This window comes from Trichomycterus rosablanca, chromosome 15 (assembly GCF_030014385.1).
Source record: "Trichomycterus rosablanca isolate fTriRos1 chromosome 15, fTriRos1.hap1, whole genome shotgun sequence".
Taxonomy (NCBI): domain Eukaryota; kingdom Metazoa; phylum Chordata; class Actinopteri; order Siluriformes; family Trichomycteridae; genus Trichomycterus; species Trichomycterus rosablanca.
Genome location: NC_086002.1, coordinates 16692593 through 16716615, shown reverse-complemented (window position 1 = coordinate 16716615; position 24023 = coordinate 16692593). Strand labels below are relative to the sequence as shown.

The following is a 24023-nucleotide window of genomic DNA, read 5'->3' as shown; positions in this document are numbered from 1 at the left end:
GCTACAATGGTGACAAACACACACATATATACATACATACAGTAAATATATATATATATATATATATATATATATATATATATATATATATATATACACACAGTGGGGGAAATAAGTATTTGATCCCCTGCTGATTTTGTAAGTTTACCCCCTTACAAAGACTAACAGTCTATAAGGGAAATAAGTATTTGATCCCCTACCAACCAGCAAGAATTCTGTCCCTGTATAAAAGACTCCTGTCACAGAATCAGTTTCTTCCGTTCAAATCTCTCGACCACCATGGGCAAGACCAAAGAGCTATCAAAGGACGTCAGGGACAAGATTGGAGACCTGCACAAGGCTGGAATGGGCTACAAGACCATAGGCAAGAAGCTTGGTGAGAAAGAGACCACTGTTGGTGCGATAATTTGAAAATAGAAGAAATACAAGATCACAGTCAATCACCCTCACTCTGGAGCTCCATGCAAGATCTCACCTGGTGGGGTAAGAATGATTCTGAGAAAGGTGAGGTCAGTCCAGAATTACACGGGAGGAGCTTGTCAATGATCTCAAGGGAGCTGGGAGCAGAGAAATGCTGGATATGACCCCAAGAACACCATCCCCACCGGGCATTTCTTTGCCTCCAAACACGGCGAGTGGAGTTGATGCCAAAGAGCTCAATTTTGGTCTCATCTGACCATATCACATTCTCCCAAGCTTTCTCTGAATCATTCAGGTGTTCATTGGCAAACTTCAGATGGGCCTGTACATGAGCCTTCTTGAGCAAAGGGACTTTGCGGGCACTGCAGGATCTCAATCCATTACGGCGAAGTGTGTTACTAATGGTTTTCTTGGTGACTGTGCTCCCAGCTCGCTTGAGATCATTGACAAGCTCCTCCCGTGTAATTCTGGACTGACCTCACCTTTCTCAGAATCATGAGGCCCATCACTAGAGCTAAACGTAAAATATCCTTCAGGAATCTTCAATATATCTCTCCCTCTGCTTTCTCAGATTCTCTTGTTAAAAAGATGTCTGTCTGTCCTGTACTGTCTAGTAATTCATCTGACCTTGTCGATTACTATAATGACATACTCGCCTCATGTCTTGATGAGCTGGCTCCTTTGAGAACCAAATTTGTTTCATTTAGTCATTCCGCACCATGGTACACAATTGAGCTTCACCAAATGAAATCCCGTAAACGCCAGCTTGAAAGACTTTATAAGAAAACCGGTCTAACAGTACATTATCAGATTTATTCTGATTATCTTCAACATTACAAAGACGCTCTTACGGCAGCCCGATCCACTTACTATTCCGAACTCATACATGCTGGATCAACAAATCCTAAGACTCTCTTTTCCACAATAAATAAACTTCTCAAACCAGTTGACAATACTACCAATTCCTTTACAGTTGACAAGTGTAACTCTTACCTCTCATTTTTTCAAACAAAAGTTGAGAATATCCACAATTTTCTGACAGTTTCCCCTGTCATCTCTGTTTCTCCGCCTATCTCATCTCAATTTATTACCCAGCCTCTGTCTCAGTTCTCACCTGTGTCTCTTTTGGACCTATCTGAGATCTTAACAGGGATGCGAAGCTCCACTTGTGTTTTGGATCCTGCTCCATCAAAACTTGTTAAGGGTTGTTTTCCAGTTATCTCATCACTTATCACAGAGATAATCAATTCCTCTCTTAGTTCTGGCTCAGTCCCTCAATCACTCAAATTGGCTGCTGTTACTCCCATACTTAAAAAACCTGGACTTGACTCTAACATTATGAGTAACTTTCGGCCCATTTCCAATCTTCCATTTCTGTCGAAAATACTGGAACGTGTTGTTGCCTCACAGCTCAAAGATCACCTAAATTCCAATAATCTATTTGAATCATTTCAGTCTGGTTTCCGCCCCCAGCACAGCACTGAGTCAGCCCTCCTCAAAGTCACAAATGACCTTCTTCTTTCCTCAGACTCTGGACAAATTAATATTCTCGTCCTCCTTGATCTTACTGCAGCTTTTGACACCATTAATCACTCCATTCTTCTGTCCCGCCTTGAATCCTCTGTCAACATCACTGGTACTGCCCTTTTGTGGTTAAGGTCATATCTCATAAACAGACAACAGTTTGTTAATATCAACAATTGTAGTTCTGCCATTGCTCCACTGTCCCAAGGCGTTCCCCAAGGCTCAGTGTTAGGTCCCCTTTTGTTTATTCTTTATATGCTCCCCCTTGGTGACATCATACGTCGGCATGGTTTACATTTCCACTGCTATGCTGATGATATTCAGCTTTACATCTCCTCCAAATCCATTAATACTGAACTTCACTCCACTCTGACAAATTGCATCACTGAAATGAAATGAAATTGTGGATGAAAGCTAATTTCCTCAAATTAAACTGTGAAAAATCAGATATGATCATCGTAGGTCCTACAACCCTGGCAAAAACCACAAAAAATTTTCAAATTACCATTGATAATGACACTTTGTCTCCGTCTTCTAACATCCGAAATCTTGGTGTAATTTTTGATAGCAACCTCTCTTTTGACCGCCATGTAAATCACATCACCAAAACTGCTTTCTTTCATCTAAAAAACATAGCACGTCTACGTCCATCACTCTCCTTTTCTGCCGCCGAAACCTTGATTCATGCTTTTATTACATCCAGAATTGATTATTGCAATAGCATCCTTTATGGTACATCTAACAAAATCCTAAAAAAACTTCAGTATATCCAGAATTCAGCTGCTCGCCTCCTTACTCATACTCGCTCCCGTGATCATATTACACCTGTTCTCCAAAAACTTCATTGGCTTCCCGTTGCTCAACGCATTCAATTCAAAATTCTTCTATTCACTCACAAAGCTCTCCATAATCAGGCCCCATCCTACCTCACCGACCTGCTCCATCAGCACATTCCCTCCCGTAGCCTTCGCTCTTCTGAGGCTAACCTACTGTCCATACCCTCTAGGACCAAGCACCGGACCTGGGGTGACAGGGCCTTTTCCATAGCTGCTCCATCTTTATGGAATGCTCTCCCCAAACACCTACGAGATTGTCCTGACCTGTCCAAATTCAAGTCACTTCTCAAAACTCATCTATTCAGAGTGGCATTTAACTTGTAACAACACAAAATAAATGCTTTTATTTTTGCTATTCTTTTTAATAGTTTTTATACTTAGATCACGACAGAAATGTGAAGTCCTAGATCCTAAAACTTGTAAAGTTTTCAGTTTCCTGATTGCATGTAAATCTGTCCTGTTTCTGTCTAATTTTAAGAAATTGTTCTATATTTGTTGTTCTCTCTCATAATTTAGCTAATTTTTAATGAACTGTCTTATGCTGCTCTCTTTGTTTTTATCTTAATTATTCTTGATGTTGATGTACTATTTTGATTTTGTACTATGATTTGTATGGTGTATGTACGTATTTGTTTTGATTATTTGTCTTATGTAAAGCGTCTTTGAGTATCTTGAAAAGCGCTATATAAATAAAATGTATTATTATTATTATTATAACAGTGGTCTCTTTCTCACCAAGCTTCTTGCTGATGGTCTTGTAGCCCATTCCAGCCTTGTGCAGGTCTACAATCTTGTCCCTGACGTCCTTTGATAGCTCTTTGGTCTTGCCCATGGTGGTCGAGAGATTTGAACGGAAGAAACCGATTCTGTGACAGGAGTCTTTTATACAGGGACAGGACTAATTTATGTGCCTCATGGGCACATAACCGGTCTGTGGGGGTCAGAATTCTTGCTGGTTGGTAGGGGATCAAATACTTATTTCCCTTAATTAAATAGAAATTAATTTATAACTTTTATTTAAAGTTTTTTTTCTGGATTTTTTGTTGATATTCTGTCTCTCTCTGTTAAAATAAACCTTCCATAAAAATTATAGACTGTTCAAGTCTTTGTAAGGGGGTAAACTTACAAAATCAGCAGGGGATCAAATACTTATTTCCCCCACTGTACAGTAGTGTTCAAAAAAATAGCAGTGGTTTTAAAAAAGTGAATAAAGCACAAAATCATTATGATAACTTTTATTTCCATAAATGCAAATGCACTAAAAATACTCCACTTTCAATTCTAATTCAAAACATTAACAAAATTTAGCCAGTTTGTGTTAATCCTTTACAGAAAGTTAAGAAAAATGAATATTAGGCTGTTCAAAAAAATAGCAGTGCCAGCATTTTTCTTTAAAAACTCAAAAAATTTATCTATAAACTGAAAAAAATGTTTGAGGTTTCACTTTACTTTAATATTTAACTAATATTTAGTGGCATAACAATTGTTTCTGAGATCTGTGTTGCATGGAGTCGACCAACTTCTGGCTCCTCTGAACAGGTATCCCAGTCCAGGATGATTAGACGACATTCCACAGTTCTTCTGCATTTTTGGGTTTTGCCTCAAAAAAACGTGTTTCAGATATCAGAACACAAGTTCTCTCTGGGATTGAAGTCAGGGGATTGGGCTGGCCACTCTATTACCTTAATCTTGTTTGTCTGTAACCAGGATGGTTTGGGTCATTGTCATGTTGAAACACCCATTTTAAGGACATTTCTTCTTTGACATAGGGCAACATGAACTCTTCAAGTATTCTGATATATTTAATCTGATCCATGATCCCTCGTATGTGATAAATAGGTGTAACACCATGGTATGAAAAACATCCCCATATCATCATTTTGTACCACCGTGCTTTACTACCTTCACAGTGTACTGTGGCTTGAATTCAGTGATCAGGGGTCGTCTGACATACTGTCTATGGCCACTAGACCCAAAAAGAACAATTTTGCTTTTACCAGTCCAAAAAATGTTGAGCCATTTCTCTTTGGACCAGTCAATGTGTTCCTTGGCAGATTTGAACCCATTCAGGACATGTCTTTTTCTTAACAACGGGACTTTGCAAGGAGTTCTTGCTGGTAACTTGGCTTCACTTAATCATCTTCTGTACTCACTGCTAACTTCAGATGTTCCTTGATCTTTCTGGAGGTGATCATTGGCTGAGTATTTGCCATTTTGGCTATTCTTCGATCCATTCGAACAGTAGTTCGACGCTTCCTTCTGCGTCTTTCAGGTTTTGGTTGTCACTTCAAGGCATTTGAGATCATTTTAGCTGAGCAGCCTAGAATTTGCTGCACTTCTCTGTATGTTTTTTCCTCTACAATCAACTTTTTAATAAAAGTATGCTGTTCATCAGAACAATGTCTGGAACAACCCATTTTACCCAGTATTTCAGAAGGAAATGCGCTATGACCAACCTGTGCAACATTTGCCACCCTCCTACCTTAAATAAGGACCAAAATTGACACCCGTTCTTCTGCAGAATGAATGACTTCACCAATTAAACACCTCACTGCTATTATTTTGAACAACCCACTTTCAATCAATGCTTCGATTACTCAGAATGAGCGGCATGCATGTCCTAATTGTTGGGTTTGTTTTGTTGTCATTACTCTACTACACTTTCAAGTAAATTTTTTGATATGTAGAAATAGCATTTCTACATACATACATATATGTATATATATATATATATATATATATATATAAATTTTATATATATATATAAATTTGAGATGGCGCCGCGGAGGTGGCTGCCTGTTGCAACAGCTCCTGCTCATGTTTGAGTTTTTTCTTACTTTTTTCCTTTCTTGTAAGTACTTAAGTTTTACTTTTTGTTAGCTAAGTGTTTGTACTTGTTTTTATGCACAATGGACACCAAATTTGTGCTTGTTTTGGTTTTTGCACTACTTTTTTCGCTGTTTACGACTGTGTCTGGAGATCCCGTGCGGAGCCACGCTCCTATTGTTTACACCAGGGATCAGCTGTTAGCGCTTAGCAACACAGCTATGCTACTGCACGAGAGGCATGACATCCCCCGCGAGCTGAGGAGGAGGAAGCGGGGGAGACGGGCTGGAGCTCTGCGTCGGGATAGAAAGAGACGTTATAAACCGGTTCTTCCTTCCATCGTTATGGGGAACGTAAGATCTCTCACCAATAAGATGGACGAGCTGACGGCGCTAACGCGGCATCAGAGGGAGTATCGGGAGTGTAGCGTTATGGTGTTTACAGAGTCATGGCTCAACACGCTCATCCCGGACACGCTCGTATCTCTGGACGACTTTCATCTCATCCGAGCGGACAGGACAGCGGAGAGCGGTAAGAGGAAGGGAGGAGGACTGGCAGTATTTGTGAATGAAAGATGGTGTAACCCTGGGCACATCGTTATTAAGGAACAGATCTGCTGTAAGAACATTGAACTGCTAGCCGTTAGCATGAGACCGTACTATCTCCCGAGGGAATTCTCGCACGTTATCACGATAGCTGCGTATGTCCCGCCCTCTGCTAACGCTGACGCTGCCTGTGACGTCCTGCACTCAGCTGTGTGCAGGCTGCAGACACAGCACCCACAAGCCCTCCTTCTCATCTCAGGAGACTTTAATCATGTTTCTCCATCCTCCACTCTGTCCACCTTCACACAATATGTAACCTGCCACACTAGAGACAATAAAATACTGGACCTGTTTTATGCCAACACTAAGGAGGCTTATAACTCATCACCTCTCCCTCCCCTTGGAAGATCTGATCACAATCTGGTTCATCTTCTGCCTATGTACAAACCCCTTGTGCACAGAGAACCAGCAGTCACCCGCACAGTTAAGAAATGGTCTAAGGAGACTGAAGAGGCTCTGAAGGACTGTTTTGAAACAACAGTGTGGGAAGAACTGTGTGACCCTAATGGGGAGGACATTGACAGTCTCACTCATTGCATTACGGACTATGTCAACTTCTGTGTGGAGAACACTGTTCCTACCAAGACTGTTCGGTGTTTCTCCAACAATAAGCCGTGGATAAACCCTGACATAAAGGCTCTCCTAAAAAAGAAAAAGAGGGCCTTCAGATCGGGCGATAAGGATGAGCTGAAAGCTGTGCAGAGAGAACTGAGAAGGAAGATCAGGGAGGGGAAAGCTGGCTACAGGAAGAAGTTGGAAGAAGAACTACGGCAGAACAATGTCAGCGGAGTTTGGAAAGGCCTAAAAACCATCTCTGGCCACAAGAAGCCCGACTCCCAGGTGGTGGGGGACCAGAAGTGGGTGAACGAACTCAATTTGTTCTTCAATAGATTTGATCACTCACCTGTCCCTCCCCCTACACAGACATTATGGCTGAATCCCCCTTCTGTGGCACCACCAACTGGCTACCCTCCCCCATCGTCTCTCACACTCACGCCCTTATCACAAATACCTCCCACTGGTTCATCTGCTGGCAACTTTAACTTTCCATTCATGCACTCCAACACCCAGCCCCCATGCTCCAATCTGTCCTTCACAACAGCCCAGGTGAGGAATGAGCTGAAGAAAATCAAGGTGAAGAAAGCTGCGGGTCCAGATGGCATCAGTGCCAGGCTCCTCAAGTCCTGTGCAGATCAGCTGTGCGGGGTAGTTGAGCACATGTTCAACTTGAGTCTGAAGCTGGGAAGAGTACCACAGCTGTGGAAAACATCTTGTGTGGTACCTGTGCCGAAAACACAGCACCCAAAGGACCTAAACAGCTACAGACCGGTGGCACTGACTTCACATTTGATGAAATCACTGGAGAGGCTGGTCCTTACCCACCTCCGCCCTCTGGTGAGCCCATCCATGGACCCTCTTCAGTTTGCTTACCAACCTGGCGTCGGGGTGGATGATGCCATCATCTATCTGCTACACGGAGCTCTTTCGCACCTGGAGAAACCTGGGAGCACTGTGAGAATCACCTTCTTCGATTTCTCCAGTGCTTTTAACACCATACGGCCGGGGCTCCTGAAGGACAAACTGGATCATGTTGGAGTGGACAGTCACCTGTCCAACTGGATACTGGACTACCTCACCAACCGACCACAGTATGTGAGGGCACGGGACTGTGTGTCTGATATGGTGGTCAGCAGCACAGGGGCCCCTCAGGGAACGGTCTTGGCACCGTTCCTCTTCACCCTGTACACGGCTGACTTCATGTACAGATCACCGGACTGTCACCTCCAGAAGTTCTCTGATGACTCAGCGATTGTCGGACTTATAAACAATGACGAGGACAGCGAGTACAGAGAACTGATCCAGGACTTCATGGACTGGTGTCTGCAGAACCACCTCCAGTTAAACGTGGGGAAGACCAAAGAACTGGTGGTGGATTTCCGCAGGTGCAGACCCACCTCGTCACCGGTAAACATCCAGGGAATGGACATTGAGAGAGTGGACTCTTACAAGTACCTGGGTGTTCACCTCAACAACAAACTGGACTGGTCAGTTAACACTAACGCACTTTATAAAAAAGGTCAGAGCAGACTCTACCTACTCAGGAGACTGCGGTCATTTGGAGTGCGGGGGGAACTCTTGAGGACTTTTTTTGATACAGTGGTGGCATCAGCCATCTTTTATGGAGTGGTATGTTGGGGCAGCAGCATATCTACAGCGGACAGGAAGAGACTAGACAAACTTATTAAGAGGGCCGGCTCTGTCCTGGGGAGCCCCTTAGACCCAGTGCAGGTGGTGGGAGACAGAAGGATGTTAGCCAAGCTGGCATCCATGCTGGAGAACGACTCCCACCCCATGCATGAGACTCTGGCAGCACTGGGCAGCTCCTTCAGTGACAGGCTGCTTCACCCCAAATGTGTGAAGGAGCGGTATCGCAGGTCCTTCCTTCCTGCTGCTGTTAGACTGTATAACCAGCACTGCTCCAGACAGATCACGCACACACTCTAAATAATTCATTATTCATAACAATGTGCAACTTCTTCCCCATGTAATTATTACAATGTGCAATGTGTGCAATATTTTTTTCCCCATGTGCAATTTATGTTTGTAATTATTTGTAAATATTTAGTTTTTTTCAGAGTTTTTGACTTTTTATTATTATTATTGTTATACACTGTACTTTTTATTGTCTATTTTTTGTACTGAGTGCTGTACTGTCCCTTCGCTGCTGCAACACTGTGAATTTCCCCACTGTGGGACTAATAAAGGATTATCTTATCTTATCTTATATATATATATACACTGTATGTATATAGCATATGAAGCAGTGAAAGATGTAATAAAACATACCCTGGCCTTGCCCTTAGGAACAAAGTAAATGCCAGATGCTCGTAGCAAGAAGTAGCGCTTCTTCCAAGATTTTTTCCCATCTTCCTTTAGCCAGAGCACTCCCTCAATCTCAGGCACAGACACCGAGCCACCACAGAAACACTCCTACACAAATACAGGCAAACAATACAATTCCAGCATTTTGTGTTTAGTTACAGTGGGGCCAAAAAGTATTTAGTCAGCCACTGATTGTGCAAGTTCTCCTACTTAGAAAGATGAGAGAGGTCTGTAAGTTTCATCATAGGTACACTTCAGCTATGAGAGACAAAATGAGAAAAAAAATCCAGGAAATCACATTGTAGGATTTTTAAAGAATTTATTTGTAAATTATGGTGGAAAATAAGTATTTGCTCAATAACAAAAGTTCAACTCAATACTTTGTAACATAACCTTTTTTGGCAATGACAGAGGTCAAACGTTTCCTGTAAGTCTTCACCAGGTTTGCACACACTGTAGCTGGTATTTTGGCCCATTCCTCCATGCAGATCTCCTCTAGAGCAGTGATGTTTTGGGGCTGTCGCTGGGCAACACAGACTCCACAAATTTTCTATGGGGTTGAGGTCTGGAGACTGGCTAGGCCACTCCAGGACCTTGAAATGCTTTTTACGGAGCCACTCCTTCGTTGCGCAAGCGGTGTGTTTGGGATCATTGTCATGCTGGAAGACCCAGCCACGTTCCATCTTCAATGCTCTCACTGATGGAAGGAGGTTTTGGCTTAAAATCTCACGATACATGGCCCCGTTCATTCTTCCCTTAACACGGATCAGTCGTCCTGTCCCCTTTGCAGAAAAACAGCCCCAAAGCATGATGTTTCCATCCCCATGCTTCACAGTAGGTATGGTGTTCTTGGGTTCTTCTTCTTCCTCCAAACACGACGTGTTGAGTTTTTACCAAAAAGTTCCATTTTGGTTTCATCTGACCACATGATATTCTCCCAATCCTCTTCTGGATCATCCATATGCTCTCTGGCAAACTTCAGACGGGCCTGGACATGTACTGGCTTAAGCAGGGGGACACGCCTGGCACTGCAGGATTTGAGTCCCTTTCGGCATAGTGTGTACTGATGGTAGCCTTTGTTACTTTGGTCCCAGCTCTCTGCAGGTCATTCATCAGGTCCCTCCGTGTAGTTCTGGGATTTTTGCTCACCGTTCTCATGATCATTTTGACCCCACGGGATGAGATCTTGACCCCAAGGGAGATTATCAATGGTCTTGTATGTCTTCCATTTTCTTACAATTGCTCCCACAGTTGATTTATTCACACCAACCTGCTTGCCTATTGTAGATTCACTCTTCCCAGCTTGGTGCAGGTCTACAATTTTCTTCCTGGTGTCCTTCGACAGCTCTTTGGTCTTGGCCATGGTTGAGTTTGGAGTCTGACTGTTTGAGGCTATGTACAGGTGTCTTTTATACAGATAACGAGGTCAAACAGGTGCCATTAATACAGGTAACGAATGGAGGACAGAAGAGCTTCTTAAAGAAGAAGTTACAGGTCTGTGAGAGCCAGAAATCTTGCTTGTTTGTTATTGACCAAATACTTACAGGGGTTGGACAAAATAACTGAAACACCTGGTTTTAGACCACAATAATTTATTAGTATGGTGTAGGGCCTCCTTTTGCGGCCAATAGAGCGTCAATTCGTCTTGGAAATGACATATACAAGTCCTGCACAGTGGTCAGAGGGATTTTAAGCCATTCTTCTTGCAGGATAGTGGCCAGGTCACTACGTGATGCTGGTGGAGGAAAACGTTTCCTGACTCGCTTCTCCAAAACACCCCAAAGTGGCTCAATAATATTTAGATCTGGTGACTGTGCAGGCCATGGGAGATGTTCAACTTCACTTTCATGTTCATCAAACCTTTCACCAGTCTTGCTGTGTGTATTGGTGCATTGTCATCCTGATACACGGCACCGCCATTGGATGCACATGGTCCTCCAGAATGGTTCGGTAGTCCTTGGCAGTGACGCGCCCATCTAGCACAAGTATTGGGCCAAGGGAATGCCATGATATGGCAGCCCAAACCATCACTAATCCACCCCCATGCTTCACTCTGGGCATGCAACAGTCTGGGTGGTACGCTTCTTTGGGGCTTCTCCCCACCGTAACTCTCCCGGATGTGGGGAAAACAGTAAAGGTGGACTCATCAGAGAACAATACATGTTTCACATTGTCCACAGCCCAAGATTTGCGCTCCTTGCACCATTGAAACCGACGTTTGGCATTGGCACGAGTGACCAAACAGGGCTCTAGAGTGCGACCAATTTGGTCGCACATGCGACCTAATTTCTCAATGGTGCGACTAAAACAAATCTCAGGTCGCACCGGTGCGACCAGGCATCCGAGGGAAAAAAAAACCAGACACACATTAGGCCAATATCATGGTCTAAACCAATCAGAGATAGCAAAGGGCGGGACATTATTGTAGCGGTGATATGTGAGCGACATTCAGCTCAGCCAATCAGAATGCAGCACCAGGTTTATACACGTGCGTTCGGATGTTCTGCAGTAAGTTTAGTTTTGTATATGAGACTCGCTGGATGTCCCCAGAATGAAAGTTCGGGTTCTGGAGCTCGGCGGTGTAAAGTGTTGTAACGCTCACTGAAGTCCTGACTAAACAGTTAAAGTGACTCTACCCTGTCGTGTGCCTTTATTCCCACACCTCCACCACCGCACAGCAAAAGACCCGCAGCATCCCCACCGGACAGCGGCTAGGTGAGCCGACCCTCTACAGTAGCAAGGGGCTAATGCTAGCGGTAAAGTGTGGCGATAGTGAAAGTAAAAATACGACAATATTTTCGTTAAGTAAAATATAAAAATAACTAAAAGACCAAAATATATTACAATACATGTAGTCAAAATACGCAGTGAGTGCACCGCAAGCGATTTTGGGAATCTGTGTAAAAGAGCCAGTAAAGCCGATAATATAATGCACTGCATTTAAGATTACACTCTAACACTCTAGAGCCCCATACACACACACACACACACACAAACATATACATATAATTTTAAATATACACACACACATAAATAGATATACACACATACATACACATTTACTCTATTATTATTTTTATAATTTTTATAAGTGTGCTATAATTAGTCTATAATACTATAATTAACTGTATTAACTGTATAATTACTACAGTATATTAACTGTAAAGAGCATGGGAAGACCATGGCCGGCAATAGTATATTTGTGACTGGTTCTAATACATTTCGAATTGAAAGGCTGAAAAAGCCCAATGCATCTATAAAACACATTACATGCCGCGATAAATGCACTGCCCAAGTGTCCCCTCTCCCCACTGCCTTTCAGTGGCAGGCAGTAGCAAACAGATCATCAGACGAGGCCATGTTGACCAGATTGTTAGTTATTTACAAGTCAATATTGCCTGTGTGGACAGTGATTTAAAAAAAAAAAGTGAACCTGTAAAACTGCGGTGTTAAATGCGATGCGGTCGAAAATTTGGGTGCACCTAACTTTTGTGCTGGTGCACCTAAGAAAAAAAGTTAGGCGCACCAGTGCAACCAGTGCAAAAAGTTAGTCTAGAGCCCTGCCAAAGGTTTGGCTATAGCAGCCCGGCCGTGTATATTGACCCTGTGGAGCTCCCGACGGACAGTTCTGGTGGAAACAGGAGAGTTGAGGTGCACATTTAATTCTGCCGTGATTTGGGCAGCCGTGGTTTTAAGTTTTTTGGATACAATCCGGGTTAGCACCCGAACATCCCTTTCAGACAGCTTCCTCTTGCGTCCACAGTTAATCCTGTTGGATGTGGTTTGTCCTTCTTGGTGGTATGCTGACATTACCCTGGATACCGTGGCTCTTGATACATCACAAAGACTTGCTGTCTTGGTCACAGATGCGCCAGCAAGACGTGCACCAACAATTTGTCCTCTTTTGAACTCTGGTATGTCACCCATAATGTTGTGTGCATTGCAATATTTTGAGCAAAACTGTGCTCTTACCCTGCTAATTGAACCTTCACACTCTGCTCTTACTGGTGCAATGTGCAATTAATGAAGATTGGCCACCAGACTGGTCCAATTTAGCCATGAAACCTCCCACACTAAAATGACAGGTGTTTCAGTTATTTTGTCCAATCCTGTATTTTCCATCATAATTTACAAATAAATTCTTTAAAAATCCTACAATGTGATTTCCTGGATTTTTTTTTCTCATTTTGTCTCTCATAGTTGAAGTGTACCTATGATGAAAATTACAGACCTCTCTCATCTTTCTAAGTAGGAGAACCTGCACAATCAGTGGCTGACTAAATACTTTTTGACCCCACTGTATGTATTAAAAAGTGGTTTAAATAACTGCTCTAGTCTGTCCACTAAGCAACTCACCCACCAAAAACAACCAACCCACCCATCAATCGATCCACCCAAACACCCAAAGTTGGACACCGATCAGAAAACAAGTAATGCTACTTCCAGAACCTAAAACAAAATAGGTTTGAGATTTGGAACAGTTTTAATTATTTACTGCTCTACCGCAAATTCCAAATGAATTATGGTGGAATGCTAGATCATTTCTGAAAAGAAATTATTTTTTATGAGACAGAGAAGGTAAAAATCTATTTCCCATTCTGCATTCTAACAATATCTACAAAGCTTTGTGTTTAAATATGGTGATTCAGGAAAGCATGGAAGGAACTTGGCTTTATCAAATTGTAGCACCTTAAGAAAAGAGTTTTGCACTATATAAAATTTCCATGACCAAGCAGCTGAATTCAAGTAGAGCAGTCAGAGTGGTTTAAAGCATGTTGCCACTGGACTCTGAAGCAGTGAAAACGTGCTCTGTGAAGATTCGCTTCTATATATGTTAATCTGATGGACGAGCCTGGGACCTGCCTAACTGCACTGTGCCAACTGTGTTAATGTGATGCATAGTGAATTGCATCTGCTAATTAGGGAAAACATCAACAAGAGGCTTGTTTTGAAGTGAAGCTACCTTGGTTGGTCACAGTTTATGATATACCATGGTACTGAGATACCATGGCATATGAATATTATAGAACAACACATGAAATACTCATAGATGCTAAAGTTCACTGGGGAAAAAAATAGTTTACTATGTCATATTAAAAAAAAACAAAAAACTGCTGGTTACAGTTATGGATAACAAATTGAATAACAATCTTCCTTGGTATGTTACCTTGCTTATGTAAAAACTCAATATAAAAATATTATGCAGTGTGTGTGTGTGTGTGTGAGTGACCTCTAGCAGGGCCTCCTTGTTTCTGTCTGCCATCTCTGATGTCTCTTTCTTTCCCAGAAGGTAGTTCTAAAAAAGAAACAAAACAAAAAAAGACATATAGAAAGAAGGGGGGTATCATGTGTGTGTGTGTGTGGGGGGGGGGTGTACATGTCTGACCTGGGGTTTTTTAAAAAGTGCATATTTCTCAATGCGCTCAATAAACATAAGCTTGTTCTGACTGTCTCTGGTCCAATTCAGCAGATTCTCCACTAGGTTTTCATGGTCCTCAAATATACGCTCTGAAAGAAAAAAAAGAAAATAAATGAATGTATGACATTGTTACACAGACGATAATTTAACAAAATTGTCTTCTGATTGCATTGTTATTTTACAGCTATGTTGTACCACCTGACAAGGCAGCATGTTATTAGCGCTCACACTCTTGTGCGCTTTGGTATGCTGCTGTCATCCAGAGATCAATCAAATCAATCAAAGTGCTTCGGCAGTGGCGTCACCAATCACTGCGGCAGATCCTGGAGAAGCAGGGCTTACAGTTTATGAATGGGGACCTGGCTTCGTCTCAGCCTGGCATTAGCTCTGGTTCACTTAAGGTGTTCGCTCCAATGCATTAGTTGTGTCTCACTTCCTTTGTGCTTGCTGTGTATTTTAGTGTTGCTGCTTGTGTTAGAGTGAATGCATGTCCTGTGTACTCTGTCTGCTGTTGGTCATCTATTGTTTATAACATTGTAGTGATTGTAAATAAACATCCTGTATTTCTTCTCCTCACCTTCTGGAAATATCTTGCACTTATCATTATAAACCGGTTCATATACAACTGGTGCTTTTCATCTCAATCATTGCCTTCTGTTTTATAATTACAGTTTAAAATAGTACTTATATTCAAAACATCCCCTTCATCATCATCATTATAGCCTTTTCCCCTTGACTAGGTTATAACAAGCTATTAACTAACTCCCGTAGTCACACAACATTTTTGGAAAGAGCATTGGCTAGCATGCTGCTTTGGACATACTTCTTTAAACAGAATGCAGTAATAAAGTAAGCACATACGCCTGTCTGTGCTTTTCAGATGCTGTTTTCTTAATCTTACAATGCAGTTGCACTAATCACATGGCTTCAACAATTCTGTTTTATTATGGTCTCCACTTTTTTATATTCAATTCACAATAGTAGCACAATTTGACTGGTGCACCTTTAAAGTTTAATTTAATGTCCCGGTATATTTATATTTGTAACACACAACAGTGACTTAAAAGGAATCTCTGATAGAAAACAAAGGGGTATACTGTATAATCTTTTAATAATATATTAAATGTCCTTATATATTAAATGTCCAAGGTCCTCAACTTCCACTGGTAACTGCCATGAAGCTTAAATCAAACAAAAACTGTAGAAGTTGCAGAACTGCAGTTTTTAAACTTTGTTTCACATATGGTTGCTATGCCTAATGTTGCACTAAACTAGCATAACACTGGAAATGACTTCTCACCACCATGTGTCTTGAACACTGTGTCAATGTGAATCAATTTAGATCTTTAAAGGAAAATTGCATTGTTAGAGCATCACACGATGCTTTGTTTTACATCAATTTATAACTTTTTTACATTAATTTTATCACTTTGCTATAATTCTCACTATAACAGAAAAAATGAAAGCATCAGGTGTGCATGGGTGTTGCAGCACTAAAAAATGCCAGCCCACTACCGCTGGGATCCAGTATTTATATTCCCAGCAATGCTATCGGCCAGGTGGACACATAGAAATGATTGGCAATGTCTAAGGGGAGATGGTTGAGGCCCCTTGACAGACTGGCGTACAGTCCGGGGTGTTTTACTGCATTGTGCCCAGAGGTTCTGGAAAAGCTGGACCTGCTGTAACCATGACCAAAAAATTAAAAGTGAAAAAATCTGCAGAACACAACAAAACAGAACTGTTAAAACAATGCAATCAAAGCAAGTATATTCTAAAAGAGGACAAGGGCAAGACTGACCAGTCCTCAAAGTACCATAGTCCACTGCTAGCTCTAAGGTATGTGAAACCTATTACCCGTGTGCATGTTGGATGACAAGTTAGGTGACATAAAAATATTTTAGTGACTAGTGTGTTTGTAACTGCTCTGAAAATTCTACCCAGTGTGCCATTTGATTTCACCATCTCACCAAGCCATAGCTTAAAAATGTTGACAAAGGTACAACAGTGCATATACATACCCATCTGCAGCTCAGTAATGGTCTCCACTAGCACCCAGTCAGGACTGTACCCACAGTGAGACTTATCCAACAGGCTGTCAAGCACCTGCCTTACACTTTGTCGTTCATCCACCATCATGGTCTTTGAGCTCTCGTCTGACATGTGCACACGAATCACCAGCTGAGAGAAAAAATAAGCTCAGGAATCAAACATCAAGCAAATTCATAATGTCTCAATATTGTTAAATCTTCTGTGACTGCTCAGATTTGATAAGCAGTAACCACATGGCAAATTAGAGGTATAAATAAATGTTTTTATTTTTTGCTAATGTTTCTTTGATGTCTTACATCTGTTCATTTATTTATTATACACAATGTTTTTACACACTTGGGTTACATACATTCATGTCATGAGAGGTAGTCACCCGTTACACAAGATTCATCAGTTCACAGGTTTAAAGTCAAACACTTTAGTATCGCCAGTTAATCTGGCCGCATGTCTCTGGACTGTGGGAGGAAATCAGAGCTCCCGGAGGAAACCCACGCAGACATGGGAAAAACCTGCAAACTCCACATAGAAAAGACCTGGACCACTCCACCTGGGGATCAAACCCAGGACCCTCTTGCTGTGAGGCGGCAATGCTACCCACCGAGCCACCCTCTTAGATGTGTTCATTTAATGAGAACTTATACACTGCAGGACAGCATCATTTCTGTCTAAACAAATATAAAGCACTATATAAGGTTTTAACATTAACAATGCAAAGCAGCTGACGCTCAGCTACATATAATCACATACAACATACTACATATAATCACATAATAAGTAAGCTACATATAATCACATACAATCTGAGTGGGTTAACAAAAATGAACTGGAATGGATGTGTATGGAAGGTATGGGTAGTAATTATTTTCCCCACATATCTACTGACAATAATTTACTACTTTCAAGTTGTTGATATCAGTAGCTAATTTTAAATTATGACACATGGTTGGAGTAGAAAGTACTTAAGCATGTAATTAAATTAAATTCTTACAGCTACAGTGCTAAAAATAAAACATAGAACTTAATATTCTGTGCTTTACACTTGTTAGTAGTCATGTTTGTCATGGCAGTCTTGTGCTGAATAGGCAGACTCATGTCAGGCTTTCTCAAAATAATATGGAGATCAGTGCTAGGCAATGGCACTGTTCCAAGACTGGCATACTATTATACAATTCACAATTCTGATCTGTCAACACACATATACAAACACTAACCCACACTTCAAACCACTGACCACACAGACTTCATTCTTTTTCCTGATTGCTTGTGTCTATAAAAATAGCTGGATATTTTTTAAATCAAAGAATGTCTTCTTGTGGGTGTGGGACCAAACAAAAAACAGTGGAAACTTTTGGCTTTGGCTGGAACAGAAATCTGCAAAGAGAAGAATTAAGAATGTAGTCTAATAAATCTCTTGATGCATGCTCAATAATCCAGGTACACAAATCCACAAAGTTGAATCAGTTAATTTTCAGTTTGTTGTAGAGATACGTTTCGTCACTCATCCAAGTGACTTCTTTAGTCTGAGCTGGTGGTGAATAACCCCAACCTTATATGCAGCCAATTTGCATAACGACTGATCACAGCCCATTGCATAACAATGAAACCGGTGATTAGGTCCATATGCAAATCACAATGACCATTAATTACAATGGTCATGTGTGCCTTTCACATATGATTGGGGTATAGCTCCTATTACGGTATTGTAAGATGTTGAGAGATGTACTCGTAGGCCCCCCCCTCGGTTCAGGGATGGTTGTTCCCTCTTCACATAGATGGCCTCTTTGACTCCCCGTTCAAACCAGCGTTCCTCCTTGTCAAGGATCTGCATATCATCATCATTAAAGGAGTGGCCGCTGGCTTGCAGGTGAGTGTAAACCGCGGAGTCCTGGCCAGAATAGGTTGATCTTCTATGTTGGGCCATCCATTTCACCAGTGGCTGTTTAGTTACCCCATGTACAGTTCTCAGCAATCTTCCCGGCACCTAACAGCATACACTACGTTACTCTGTTTGCGTCGAGAGACCCGGTCCTTAGTGTAAACTAATTTCTGGCATAGCGTGTTTTGGGGTTTTAATGCAATGGAAACACGGTGTTTGGAGAAAATCTGTCTCAATTGTTCTGCTACTCCCACCACATACGGAATCACCACTGGTTTGCGCTTAGACAATGGTTGTCCTTCTCCTCCCTTCGATCCACTGGAGCTGTGTTTGAGCATTTTTCCAGATTTCTCTCTATCCTTGGCCGTAGTGTCTGTCTAATAAAATGTTTTGATAGCTTATGTTTATGTAATGAAGCTGTTACAAAATCTTTACCAAAAGGCATAAATTTGACTTTCTTAAAACATTTTTCCAATGCATCAAAGATGGCAAAAACGAGCCGCTCAGGTGGTGCAGCGGTAAAACAAGCTAGCGCACCAGAGCTGGGATTTCGAATACATTGTATCGAGTCTCAGCTCTGCCATCCAGCTTGGCTGGGTGGCCACATGAACAACAACTGGCTGTTGTTGTAAGCTGGACCAGGGTTCCTCATACCTGGTGCAATTACGACCTCTGCTGGCTGATTGATGGCGCCTGCGCAGAGTTGAGGAATAACAGGGCTGGTCCGCATATGAACTCGCCTTGTGCAGGTGGAAAGAGGCAGTCGGTACTGATCACGTGTCGGAGAGGGCCTGTGTCATTTGCGAAGCTCCTTAGTCAGCAGTGGAGGGTTGTATTGGTAGAGGTGAAGTGTAACGGGTAATTGGATATGACTAGATTAGGGGAGAAAATTGGGGGGAAAATTTCAGAGAAAAAGAAAGAAAAAAAGATGCCAAAAACTTTTAACTGCCACTAACAAACTATTTTGTTAACTTTTATATAAATGATTATAAGATTAATAGCGTAGACATACCTGTATATAGCCTCATATAAACAATAGTACAAGTCTGTTCATAAGTCTGATTACAGTAAGCTACATTACATCATAGGGGGTAAAAGTTACCAGTTACTATCTAACTCTTGGCAAAAAATCAATGGCAACCAACAATACATTGTGCTATAAAGCTGTTTACACAGGCTTCATTAATTAATTGTATTTAATCTCAAATGTGTTGGATGGGTGATTGGGTTGTGCTGCATTCTATTATGTTAGCCCACCACTGCCAATACCCATGGTCAAGTTTTAGCTGTGCTACCAGCCTGGCTGGGTGTTCTACAGACACAGCTGGACAGTAAAAACATAAAAAAGTGGGACAGAAAGAATATGAATACAATGCCTTTGAACTTTGGTTCAGTCAAAGACTTTTAAAAGAACCTTGAACGACAACAAAGACAAACTAATGGATCTTTAAACAAATCAACCTTACTTGGAACCCAGATAAATGAAATCTCTCTTATTTTGGACACATGATGAAAAGAACCATTTCACTGGAATTGACAATTATGCTTGAAAAAGTTAAATGGTAAAAATGAAGAGAATGGCCAGTGGCAAGATGGATGGATACAATTATAGGAATAATGAACGAGCCATTACAAAGTCTGAAGGCCCAAAACAGAAGACAGGATGTTCTGAAGAACACTATTCATATGCTTACCAGAATGGGTAACAATCAAAATCCTGCACTTTTAACTTTACTTTAATCAGTGTCATTGCTGTAAGGAGCAACTAGTCATGCTAAAAAATGTAGTTGCTGTATAGACCAATAATGGTGTGCTTCTATTACAAACTTGCTGTTGCAGTGGCAATGAAGAAGTTAGCCATCCACCTTTTCCTCCCTTCAACACTACCAGCTGAGTCTGTTGAGTGCCCAATCAGGACAGTGGCACTGAGAGACAAACCAGTGACTTGTGACTCCTTGGTGGTGTGCTGCTATATTAGACTGCTGCACCCTGTGCTCACAGTTTCAAAGTTGTGCTAGAGTCATGACCCTGACCAAAACTGAGCTGTAAGTACAAATGTTCTATGTAGTGTTACTAACTGAATTTAATAATTCAAAAGCAATTGTAAATGTATTAAAAAGATAGTCATATCATCTTTTTGTAATTTTGCCTGGTGAACTTTGTTAATATACAACCATTCCTGCAACACATTCCAAAAAAGCTGAGACATGACAAATTAGAGCTAGTTATGAGGTAGAAATTGTGATTGTGATTGTTAAACAGATGTCAACAGGTGATTGCAACCATGATTTGTAACAAAAGCAGTTTTCACAAAAGTCCTTAAGAATTAAAGATGGGCAGAGAATTTTCAGTTTGTCAAAAAATGCATAAGAAAAGTATGGGCAACTGTAGCCTAGCAGTTAAGGTACTGGACTAGTAATCAGAAGGTCGCTGGTTAAAGCCCCACCACTGCCAGGTTGCTGCTGCTGGGCCCTTGAGCAAGGCCCTTAACCAAGGCCCTTAACCCTCAATTGCTTAGACAGTATAATGTCACAGTACTGTAAGTCGCTTTGGATAAAGGTGTCTGCTAAATGCTGAAAATGTAAATGTAAAATTACTGAAATGTTAAAAAACAATGTTTCTCAAATAAAGCTTTAAAAATATTTGAATATTTCACCCTAACAGCATAATTACACTTCTGTGATGGCAGTATTAATGCAGAAAAGTACACTGAGAGTTTAGAACAACATATGATGCCTTCAAGACGACATCTTTTTTCAGGAAAGTCCAAGCATTTTTCAACAAGACAATGGAAAACCACATGCTGCACACATTACAAAAGTATGGCTGCATAAGAAGAGGGTACAGGTACTGACCTGTTCCCCAACAGAGAATGAGTGAAGAATTTTAAAAAGACAAATTTGCCAATGACAATCTTGTACTGTTGCACACATTAAGCAGTGTTTTCAGGAGGAATGGGACAAAATAACATCTGAGACACTTTATCGCTTGGCAAAAATCTGCACAAAAATGAAATGTGTTACAGGCCTGAAATGCCAGAATGGATGCATATTAACAAATTAAATGAAGTTGACCAGACAAAACATGAAATATCTTGGGTTCATACTGTCTGCAGTCAAATTAATGCTTGTATTTCCATACTGTCCGAACTTTCTAATTTGGGGTTGTATATACAGTATGTCCATGCTTTAAAATGTTTATCTCACATATACAGTTGAAGCAGAAAGAGTATGGGTTGAACAGAAGCTATTCAGTAGACTGAGTGGCATTGATTTCCCTGGCATGAATTTGTGCCTGGTGGTATTCATTCTGATGATTGGTGCAATGAGGAGACATACACTTTTATGCTGGCATTTAAAAGACCAGATTTTTTTTCAAATCAGATTTAAATTAGAAATGACTAAACACTAGAAGGATTTACTTTTAGTAATGTGGAACAAAACCTTTTTCTGTGTTTTACAGCACCAGTGTCTGTGGTGCATTTCTTCTATTACATCCCTACATACAGATTTACACAGTGACCTAATTTCTGGCGTACTTTCACTCCTTGTCTGGCTCTGTGTAGCATGTGAAGGCAGCCCCATGCTATGGAATACCAAGCACATCCCAAATATATCTATATTATTTCCATAACGCTTAAAAAACAGAAGAATTACGCACAAATTTTACTTGTTAAAAAGGTATGTTTGGCTATTAAAATATATGACTATTAGAAAAGCTCTTCCAGAAAAAGAGGCTAGAGAGAACTGGAATAGTGACCATGCATCTGTATCATGCAGCTTAAGAAATGCCTTAAAATCAGTAGACAACAATAAATCACAAATCTCCTAAATTTAAGCTACATTGTCTGATGTTTAACAGTAAAACATTGTTGTTTTGGATGCTTCACTTACCATTTTATACTTAACATATTTTTTGCAAAGGCTTGGCATGTTGAGTGCAAAACCATTTGAGCCGATTACCAGACTAAACGTGTATATACAGTAAGTACATTTATATACATACATACACACATACATACATTTACATTTTCAGCATTTAGCAGACGCTCTTATCCAGAGCGACTTACAGAAGTGCTTCCATAGTGAACATTTCATTCCTTAAGTTTAGATAGACAACAGTCGAAGAACACAACTCTGCTAAAACCTGTTAGAACCAAAGTGCCTTTTTTTTTTTTTTTAAATGGAAAAGATTGGAATAAAGTGTTAGTAAATAAGTACAAATCAGCCTAAGTGTTTAGTAAAAAGGTGTGTTTTTAATCGTTTTTTAAAGACAGCAAGAGACTCAGCTGTTCGGACAGACAGAGGAAGTTCGTTCCACCATTTGGGCGCTAGAACAGAGAACAGCCTTGATGCTTGTCTTCCTTTAGTCCTGGATGGAGGCTCAAGTCGAGCTAGACTAGAGGCTCGGAGGTTGCGTGGTACAGAGCGGGGTTTGATTAGACCCCGAAGGTAGCACACATACACACATACATACACACATACATATACACATACTGACTAAATAATTTTAGTTTGAATCAAATTATTTAATGGATTTCTAAGCCCACTTCACCTACCCTAAACCTCATGAAACAAAACAGAATTTGGGGCACCCACCTTTTTAACTTGCGCTTCTTTAATTTTTTCTAGTGCCACTCGAATTTTCTCCGCCTTCATCTTGGCAGCCTGCTCCTCCTATGACAATGTAAGAAAATATAAACTCAGTATTTCCCAATATTAATACACAGAAACAGACAAATGCATGCACACCAACAGTATCACTGGTTTTCAACTGTTTATTTGCAAGCACCCATACACACCCCCTTAAAACCCTACCTGTCCCCTCCAACAAGCCATCACCATGTCCATGTTCAAGCCTTAAACCAAGCACACACAGCAGCTTGCATCTCTGTGTGAGTTAGGCTCGACAGATTATTCCACTTATATAGAAATCAAAAGCAAACATCCTTTCGTTCCGGTCCACTTTTCGACTGAGACATCAACCAAACATAAACATAATGCTGAAAGCAAAAGCAAACTAACTCATTGAGAAGAAAAGATCTGGCGAGCAATTTCATGGCTTCCATTAGAAAAGCTACACAAGCCAACAAATGTCTGTAAGCCAACACAGTGCACCTTATGAAAAATAAACAGAATAGTCCTGATTGTCCTTTTGCAGGCTGGACAGAAACTGTGTGTGTATATAGTGATCTCTGACAAAGCTGGAATCACAGAGACCCACACGGCTGATCTTCAGCTCTACCTCATTTCTGGAGAAGAGGGAGGAGCAAGAGACCTCCCTTTTCCTGCAGCTATGGATCTCACTCTCTCTGTTTCTGTTAAATCTGCTCCCACTTTTCTTCTTGGTCTCTCTACTTCCCTTCTATGCCTCACACTACCTGTGTCTCCATGGGTGTTTTTTTCTGTTTCAAATCGACTTTGGATTCGTCTCCCTGCCTACTCTACTTTTACAGCCTGTTTTTTTTTTTCTCCTTGCATTGTACATTGTTTTCTCACTCAATTTCTGCTGTTTTTTTTATTTCAGTAAATAGACATTTTAGTCTGTGTTCATGCAATGATCTGAACCAAAGTAATCTGAAC

General features: G+C 41.0%; 1 protein-coding gene across 4 annotated transcripts in view; it reads right to left on the bottom strand.

Annotated features, from left to right (window-relative positions):
- Nucleotides 1–24023, bottom strand: part of raph1b (Ras association (RalGDS/AF-6) and pleckstrin homology domains 1b) — a 119445-nt gene that overhangs the window by 20642 nt on the left and 74780 nt on the right. For all 4 annotated transcript variants that reach the window (XM_063009297.1, XM_063009300.1, XM_063009299.1 and 1 more), the window contains 5 exons: nt 23040–23117; nt 16535–16694; nt 14481–14602; nt 14325–14390; nt 9059–9202 (listed from right to left, as the gene is read on the bottom strand). In XM_063009297.1, coding sequence (XP_062865367.1) covers nt 9059–9202; nt 14325–14390; nt 14481–14602; nt 16535–16694; nt 23040–23117 — 570 coding nt within the window. The remainder of the gene's footprint in view (nt 1–9058; nt 9203–14324; nt 14391–14480; nt 14603–16534; nt 16695–23039; nt 23118–24023) is intronic.